Source organism: Pseudochaenichthys georgianus, chromosome 24, assembly GCF_902827115.2.
Source record: "Pseudochaenichthys georgianus chromosome 24, fPseGeo1.2, whole genome shotgun sequence".
Taxonomy (NCBI): domain Eukaryota; kingdom Metazoa; phylum Chordata; class Actinopteri; order Perciformes; family Channichthyidae; genus Pseudochaenichthys; species Pseudochaenichthys georgianus.
In genome coordinates, this window is record NC_047526.1 from 16,871,753 (window position 1) to 16,881,486 (window position 9,734).

The window sequence follows — 9,734 nt, forward strand, 5'->3', positions numbered from 1 at the left end:
TTATCTGGAATATCTAGGAGAAAAACTGACCCTCTTTATTTTCTTTCACCAGGTGTAAATGGAGAAGACGGTCTGATTGCTGAACAGAATTATCAAAGTTCTTCTCCATGTGAGGAAGGTTTAGTCTGCTTTCCTGTACGGCAGCTCAGCAGTAGCCACACAAGTGATTACTTTGCTATTGTCAGTGATGGAGGGATCAAAACAGCTACATCAGAAGACTCAAAATGCACTCTGCAAATCACAGCGGAGGATGTTGGACTTCATCGCTGCCAACAATTGCCAGAGGTTTTTTCACCTCTCAACAGTAAGTACTCTCAAGATTAAAGTGTTACTGATGTGTGGGTTGATATGGTATACTTCACCTGATAATGAGAAGGCTGTGAGATGAACAAACAGTAAATACATTTTTCAACCCCCTCAGCCATCCCAGAGTTAATCCTCATGCCTGGCAAAACAGTGTTGCTGCGGTGCATTTACTTCACCTACATAGAGCAGTGGCATTGCTATACACATCAACGCAAGGTCAGACTGACATGGGTGGATGAATCCGGCGCTGAGATACAAGAGGACTCAGAACAACCAATAAAAAGGAAGTCTTCTTGTGATATAACTCTGACTGTCACCCTTCAAAGTCCTGGAAACAAGAAGTTTAGATGCATAGCGTTTGTGGATGGACAGGCCCAGACTTCAGTGGAGTTGGGGGTCCGAGTCCCAGGTCAGTATGATTTATCGTGATCAGTAGACCACTAGGTGTTGTTGAATGCAAATTATTAATAATAACAAATGTTTTTTTCTTTGTAGCTCCTAAAGGGAGGGGAAGAGGTCTCGTCATAGACCTAGAATCTGAAAATCAAGGTACAGTAATAATCTTTAATTACAATATATACAAATGTACTTTTTTGTAAAACATAGATAAATAAATAAAGCTCAATAACTCAAAAACATTCCTGAAAATGTGAACTATTAATCCTGACAAGAGAACTAAAAGACACTACATGGTTTTTGTATGATATTGAGTTTTAAAAATACAAATCGACTGTTTGCAGTTAATTTCAAATTAAATATTAAATGGGTGTTTTTTGGATACACACTTATTCGCTTACTTGCCAAGAGAAAATTGTTACCACTCTCATTTAAATATGATTTTCTACGAGAAAGTTAGCTTGGTTTAGCATAAAAAGCCTAACCTCGGGATAATTACAAGACTCCAGAAACTCACTGCACGCAAGCACTCACCTTCACACATAGTTTTAAGACAATATTAAAGTAATGAAATATTCTATTTCAGTTGTTGAGCTTTAGAGGGACTGGTAGGTTATTTGACAAAACAAAGCTGTTTCCTGTCTTACAAGGTTAGCTAAGCTAACTGCCTGTTAGCTTTAGCTTTATATTAAGAGCACTGTCGTGAAAATGGTATCAATTTCAAAATAATTCTCAAACTCTTCCTTTACGGTTAGATGAGTTTTGTGTACTAGTTTCAGCCATACAACACATTATTTGAATTGTGAAATGAGTAATTTTGATTTTCAGGTGGAAACCAGAACACAATCGGTTTGGCTGTTGGAGTGGTGGGATGTGCGGTTTTGACAGCACTTGTTTCATTGTTTGTTGTGAACAGAAGAAGAACATGTAAGTTCCCCTAAACTTCCTCAACCTATGGAAATAGTATTTTGAAAGCGCTGTCAGCGCAACATTTTGTCACATGCCTTAGCACAGACTAGTACATACAACATACACAATCACTTTCAAACACAGATCCCTTGCACAACTGTTCTTTGAGGTCATTGAGGCAATCACTTTACGTACATTGGCTTCAAATATGCTTTAAATTCTGTTTTCATTGTTCCAAACATGAAGGTAATTAAAACTATGCTTGAGAAATATACACCAGTCTGTACATCACTGAACATGTATTGTGGTAGTTTGAACACAATTGAACCAAAACATGATTCTGTGCATCTTTATTTTAGTGGGACGGCAGGTGGATGAGTCCTGTTACACAATCAGTGCAAACAATGTAAGTTAATTATCTTTCAAGAACAATATTTTGTGATTTGTGTTCCTTATTAGTGTTTCTTTGTGTGTCTTTAGGTCGTGAACGCAGACGATGTGATCTACGCTGACATTATTCTTCCTGTTAGCCCAGACAGATTGCAGGTCCATGATTGCGATTCCACTGTGTATGCCTGTGTCCGATACAAATAGTCTGCTTACCAATGGGCCGTGCATATTTTTGTTACTGAGCTCTGTGCTACTGCCATGTGTTTTTGTACTGTGCTTTACTCCAGTTGTTGTTAATGGTGTTTTTTATTGGATTTTATTGCAAAGCATGTGTTCGGATCTTTAATAAATGAAAAGATGACACACTAGGCTATATACTGTAAGTCTGCAGTTATTATAGCACAACACCTTAGTAGTTTGAGAGAGAAGAATATGTACGTGTAAGTATTTTTTAAGATATGTGTTCACTTTTGAGTCTGGTCATATTATTTTTCCTGCATTGTTTGACCATATAATATATAGGTCACAAACACAATGAAATAAATATCTTCACATTTCCCTTTGCATTTATTGAGCTAGCAGTAACTTTTCATAAATCTTATTTGGAGTCTTGGAAAAGCTGGTTACTGAGGTTGAATACAGCAATATAAGCCACATTACTATAAATGGACTTCCTTTAGATCAGATTTCCCTTAGAGAACTGTTTATTTATTGGTGTCAAAACCAGGTAGAGAGGTATCCCATACCCAGCCCAGTGCAGCACTTCATTTTGGACACAAAACTGCTATTTTGCCTGTACAAACAAACACAATTACATATGGCGTAGAGCTGGAGTCAGTCTTAAACTCTTTCTACTTTCCCCTGCCAGTACACACACAGTCATGTCTGCACACACACACACACACACACACACACACACACACACACACACACACACACACACACACACACACACACACACACACACACACACACACACACACACACACACACACACACACACGCAGACAGACACACAAAGACACACAGCCACACAAGACACACAGCCACACACACACAGCCACACACACACACACACACACACACACACACACACACACACACACACACACACACACACACACACACACACACACACAGCCACAGCAGGTGAGAGACTGCCGGAGCCGGTCCCAGTGTTGACCTATTTGCATTTTAAATGCTTGCAGCCAGCCCACTACTGTGTTCACAGTGCAGTGCAGCACAGCTAATCTACACACCTAAGGTGTGTGATTGGATACAGCAAAGGGTCTGAGGGGGTTACAGAGATGGTGAAGCCACAAACATTGACAAGAAAGGGGGGGAGATAAATACAGTGGAGGGCCTGTACCAGGATAGGAATGGAGGTTAGTTTCTGAATGTGTTCATTTTCCGGATTTCATCGTTCAAAAAAAGGCTATAAAGTATGAAAATGCAGGCTGCCTTTTTCTGATTTTAGTTATGAATAGACGATGAAGGCAAAGCTCAACAGACTGAGATTTAAAATGCTTGAAAGCGTATAAAAATGCATCAAATGTGCCACTCATACGCATACTTTTTTTTTTTACAATCATGAGACTACTGTGTATTTCAGATATAAAGCACTTCTACGAGGACACTGTGATACAGCTATGTTTAAGCATCTCTATTAATAACAAACTGTGAAAAGCCTCTGCTACTGGTATGTCTTCTTAATGCAAGCTACAAATAAATCACCGGCCTTTTTAAAAAGAAAAAGGGAGCTGTACAGATGGTTTCAGTGTGATCTATACCTCTCCGCTTCTTTGATGCAATGTTCACACACTTTCTTTGACCTCTTACAAAAATCTTCCTTTCAACATTTTCGGTATGTTAAATGTAACAGTAATATCACTGCTTGTATTTCAACAGTCTACAAAAAAATGCCATGTCAAAGACGACAAATGAGAGGAAGCTCTTTATCAACCAGGAAAGGAGTTTTGATTCACACACATTATCATACCATTTAACATGTGGGTGTCTATGCATTATCTCAGCTTACAATGTCAGAAATACAAATCAAAGTGTTGAAATTGTGCCTGTTCTTTTGTATCCCCTCAACCCCTTCCACACACACTCACACATTGTCCAAATAGCTGATAAGCTTCAGGTCAAAGCCTTGAACCCCAGTGAACTCAGGCACCAGCTTGTCTGCCAAGTGCTTGGAGTGAACAGATCAGTGGGGGCCAAATGCTGCAGTCCCCTGGTGTGTGTGTGTGTGTGTGTGTGTGTGTGTGTGTGTGTGTGTGTGTGTGTGTGTGTGTGTGTGTGTGTGTGTGTGTGTGTGTGTGTGTGTGTGTGTGTGTGTGTGTGTGTGTGTGTGTGTGTGTGTGTGTGTGTGTGTGTGTGTGTGTGTGTGTGTGTGTGTGTGTGTGTGTGTGTGTGTCTACAGTAGGGACACTGGGGGTGGGGACAGTCGCTGGGGATTGTTGTGTGTGTGTGGAGCAAAAGGCCTTGATTACTGAAATCCTGCAAAAGGCAGGAGAGGAGGTGTTAAAAGTGATACAGTGGAGAAACAAGCATCAGACATGGAGCCCTCCTCTCCTTTAATAAAGCTCGTGTCCACACCCTGTCTGCACATATCCACTCCAATCCACAAACTGACCCTTTCAAACAGTCTCTGGAGTGAATACGTAGGAATAAAGACACATAGTGTAAAATAAAGCGCAAGTTAATTAAGACAAAATGACTGTTCAATATCATAACATGAAGGATGTGTAGGCTTACAAGTAAGCATCCATTGTGTTTGTTAATCAACATTTGTACATACTTATTAGGCAAAAAGGTCCCTGATCGTTTTCTTTACAAATAACCTTGAAACTAAACTGTTGTAGTTGGCTTTGACAAAGGAAAAGCATAAAGGTGTTGTTAAAGCTTAACATTACCGATACCTGTTTACTTACAATGCAGCCTCTGTGTTCTGATGGCTCCTGACACATTGGCTTTTGTTAACACTTCACATTGAAATTGACCCTGGTTGCAGTCTACTTGGGGAGGGGGAGGGACTGAAGGAGGTGTCTATAGACGCAGAGACAAAAAAGAGAATCGACGATTAACAATTTCCTGAAGGGAGGTGCTGCTTATCACTCCCAAAATCTCCAGTGCTCACGGGAGGACAGGACACTGAGGCAGCACGCACACAATGGAATAAACTCCCAGAGAGAGATCAACAGTATCAGCTGTGAAACCCTCGGTGACTTCATTTGAGTCTCCTTTTTTTGTTGTTACAATCTCTGGACGCTCAGGTAGGAATACAATTGTTTGCAATATTGTTTTACGTTACGAATAATGAGAAGTAAAGTGTTGTTTTGAATCAACATGCATGTTTTATGTTCTGTGTAATGGTTGCTAACTTGGTAACTTTACCTGAGCGTAAATATCGAAGTTTTAGTTGAGTATGGGTAAAGGCTAATAAATTGCATAAAACAACGCAATAATTGCGTTGTTTTACGCAATAATTGCGTTGTTTTACGCAATTTATTAGCTTGTTTGTGTCTGTTTTGTGTATTTGGTGCAGTTTAAAGTAGGCCTTGTGACAATGATTTTGGAGTGGAACTGATTTAGTTTAGTTTCAAATAACACTAATTCATGATAAAAACAGACTTTAACTAAAATGACACGTCTTTTTAATTAAATGTTATTTTTTGAGCCCTAACAAAACGTTTACGAAGAGACTTCTTAACTGTATGTAAATTATTCGTGTGAAATAAGAAGGAGAACATATCAGATGTGTTTATTTTTACCAAAATAAGACACAACTGTCCCAGAACCCTGATTAAGCTGCAGCTGTTGTTTGAATTTGGATAGATTTACATAATCGTTTCTCCATTTTTAGTTATGCACTCATTTCCTAAGCCTATTCTCGATTTTTTTCAAATTACTTCATTTCTACTCAGTAGCTCCCTCTTCTCCTCCATTGTCCTGTACTTTCCTCTCTCCTGCTCTCATCAGATCCCCAGCTATGATTCAGAGGAAGGAGGTTGTGTTTTCTGTTCTGGGGGAGCTGCAGGAGGCCACAGAGAGCTCCGGCCTCGATGCTCTGACCAGAGTGGCCCTGGAGGTGGACCAGGTCCTCGCTCCCTTCCTGCTCCCCGAGGCACCCTGTCAGGATTTCCCTGAGTGGGCAGGCGTGGATTACACATCTCAAGGCCTGTACCCTGCCGATGCTCCCATGGGCCTCCTGCCTCTCAACTGCAAAGGAGAGGGCAACCTGCTGTTTGATGCTGTTAGCATGCTGTTAGTGGGCCACACTGGACTTAGCTTGGAGCTGCAGGTGAGCAGTGGGGGTTAATAATCTGTAAATAATAATGATTCATTTCAAGCTGTCAAACATCTTTAACATCATCAAACTATATAATCACAACAGTTGTATTCAGTCATGTTTGGTTTTAACACGCACTTTTTTGTCAAAACACTTTTTCCAAAAGGGTTAATTTGCTTGTAAGTATTGGAAATGTGTCAAAATTGTACAGCAACATTTGTGCCATGGATAATTGATATAGTTGTTGCTGTTATGAAACATGGCCATTCAATTATAAGACTATAATTATCAAGACTTCTTTTACTCTGTAGACATGCGGAAAAAACACATTTACGGAAGCCCCAGACGGTTTTTACATGCACGCTAAATATTGTTGTATTGTTGTCCCCCACAGGTACGAACAGTGTTGGAAATGGTGCTGTGGAAGAGATACTACCTGTCTGGGATGATTGATTCAAAAGTGATGCTGCAGGCTGTTCGCTTTGGCCTCTGCGCTGAAGAGTCTGAGGACATGCTTAACCTGCCTGCAACTGTCTTGGAGGCCATTTTTGATGCAGATGTCAAAGCTTCCTGCTTCCCCGGTTCCTACGCCAACATGTGGCACGTGTACGCCCTGTCCTCAGTCCTGCAGTTTAAAATCTACTCGATCTACCCCATGTTCAACCTTAAGATTCGACCCTATTTCAACCGCCTCATTCGCCCAAGGATCTGGCCTAAAGACTGTGAGCCAGCAACCCTCCACATCATGTGGTCTGGCAAGATGCAGCCTGACTCACGTTTCAAGCCTAACCACTTTGTGGCACTAGTTCAGACATGTGACCTCACATTTGGAAGTCCTGACCGTGAGAAGAGTGTCTCGCCTACCAAGAGCGAGGAGCTCCTGAACCAGGACTTGCAGCTTTCTTACCCGGGTCTGAAGGACAAGTACAACATCACCAAGAGGACCTTCTACCGCTGGAAGAGGCAAACGCAGGAGCACTGCAAAAAGTCAGCAGCCAGGTACGAGGCAAAATATTTCCTGCAAGCCTGCTACTTGGAAGGCAGGCTCATTCCTCTGCACCAGTTTAAAGAGTTTTTCCCTGAAATCTCCAGGTCGTCGTACTACAACTGGAAGCACGAGCTGCTGAAATCCGGAGGAAACTTCTCCACAACGTCATCGAATGGAGAGATTAGTCCTGGAGAAAACACAGAGCAAGACGCCTGGTCTTCGCCTGAAGCGAAGCATGATGAGCTGGACCACCAAGACAGCCTGGCCAATATATTTGGCCTCGGCCTGAGCAAACTGGATGTAGAGCGGGCCCAGAATGTAGCACACATGCAGGAAGCAAAGCGCTGTCTGCAAAATTGCATTGCCATGAATGCCTCCCTCCCCTTCAGGATCTTCAAGAGTCATTTCCCCGGGATCTCCAGATCAACTTACTACAACTGGAGGAGAGAAGCCTTGATGTTCAACAGAGGTTACAAAGGAAGCACGGGTAGCAGTGAGGAAAGCTCAGATGCCGACAAAAGTCCAAAAAGTCTGTTGCAGGTTCTGCCTAACCTCAACCAAGCTTTCGTTCCCAGAATGAGAATCAGCAGGCGGAAACACAGGAGTTTCAGGCTAGCATACATGAGTAAAAAACAGCTAAGAGATGCTGCAAAGCTGCATGTCCAGAAGTCCAGATGTTCCCTGACAAAGTTCAAGCTCAAGTTCCCATCCATGTCCCCTTGCTTCTACTGGCTCTGGCGTAACAGTCAGACCGGCAAGAAGAAGATCGTCATGCAGAACGATAAGGTGGACATCCCCGTGATCATCGAGAACACGGTACCAGAAAAACAAATCCTGGAGATAAAAATAGATAAAAATGTGTTCCCATTTGTCGAGAGTCCTACATATCTAGAAAGGAACCCCATACCCTCCTTCCATGCCCCACATTCACAGCACATCTTTCACAGCAAGGCCCCCGTGGACGAGCAGATGTTTGCGATGGATGTTGTGGCTCTGGCCAACTTCAAGGCCAAGGCTAAGCTGTTCTTGCAGCAACGCTTCGAGGAGAAATCATTCCCCTCCTTTAAAGAGTTCAGGTCTTACTTCCCCTTCACTCCACGCTCAACATATTACATGTGGAAGCGAGCTTTGCATCACGGGGTGTCGCTGGTTCAAGGGCAACCATTTGTGCAATTAAAATGATCTTACAGAAGCATCATGAAGAGCTCTGTTAAAGAACTTCTTGGCCCAGGAAATCTCACATGCAACACTGTGCATTTCACTGTAAACAAACCACCTACCGGTGTTGTTCATCGTTCCATGTTCTCAAAGAATGTTAAGCACACTGATTTAGCATTTAAATGCATTGTGTCCTTCCTGTGCCCCACCAACACAGCTCATTCCTCCCTCGTGGACATTTGCACGTGTGTGAAAAGAAACTGAGTCGTGGGTCAGTTTAAACCCTACATGACGCCCTCCAGGCAAAAGGCAGTTCAAAGCTGTTGTTTAGTGGATTTCGTTTGAAGCCATTTTTCTTTTATTCCTTGCTAAGCATTGTACTCAGGGTCCTTTTTTTCTATTTTCATTGTGGTAACATTGTTAATGCTTAAATGTATGATTTGTTTTGCTGATGCCTTTGCTATTGATCTGGGAGATTTCTGGTTGTTTAATTTTGTTTTCTCTGTCAGCTTTTGTTATACAAGATGAGTTGTCTCATATCTCTGGAAACAGGATTCCAGTGTTTTTATTTTCTTTACTCAATTATTGCATGTATTCACAAATTTTTGCACCAAAGTTTAAGGTGGTTGTCTCCAAATGAATGTTTGCTTCTGTTGAAGAGCATTATATAAGCTACGGGTTTTGCCGCTCTCACACTGTATTTGCACTGAAATTGTTCCCATCACAGTATTGAATGTATTTCCTAAGCATCATGCACCTTCGGTTTCATTTAGAATTTTCCAACAATTCTATTTTTGAAAGATGTTTCCATGTTTTTTAAAATGTTTTACTTGAATGCTGAATATAAATGAAGATGTTTTATTTGTTGTACTATCCTTCATTTCAAAACGACCCATTTCCTTTTTAATATTGGGGAATATGTTTGTTCACGGTCTTACATCCAGTCTCCACACAGACAAACACACTTTTGACCACCATATATAATAGATTACAGGTTCTTATTATTTTTACCTTTTTGTATTTATTTCCCTCAATTACATCTTCTAAGTTGGTACTTGCAGCCTTCATCATATTCATTCAGTGGTTAAAGAAATATATGCTGTTCAATTGTATAACAATAAACCATCGACAAGCATCATCCCTTTGCTTCAGTCCTGCTTGAAATGTTCTCATTATGTGGTATTTAATGCCGTTTTCTCATGGCAGCTCATTAACACAGGCCATGTCTGACAAATTGTTAAGGCTCCACAATATCTTACATTTTAAAACACATTTTTAATTTTCCCAAGT

General features: G+C 41.2%; 1 protein-coding gene across 1 annotated transcript; it reads left to right on the forward strand.

Moving 5' to 3' along the window:
* Positions 1-5,112: 5,112 nt before the first annotated feature.
* Positions 5,113-9,246, forward strand: vrtn (vertebrae development associated). Its single transcript, XM_034076503.2, has 3 exons — positions 5,113-5,282; positions 5,989-6,310; positions 6,693-9,246. Exons 2-3 carry the CDS (start codon positions 5,999-6,001, stop codon positions 8,466-8,468), a joined length of 2,088 nt encoding a protein of 695 aa, XP_033932394.1. The 5' UTR covers positions 5,113-5,282; positions 5,989-5,998; the 3' UTR covers positions 8,469-9,246.
* The last annotated feature ends 488 nt before the right edge of the window (positions 9,247-9,734 follow it).

Coding starts and splice junctions, on each gene's coding strand:
- vrtn (XM_034076503.2), top strand. CDS start 5,999: ATGATTCAGAGGAAGGAGGTTGTGTTTTCTGTTCTGGGGGAGCTGCAG. Junction 6,311..6,692: donor GACTTAGCTTGGAGCTGCAG/GTGAGCAGTGGG, acceptor TGTCCCCCACAG/GTACGAACAGTGTTGGAAAT.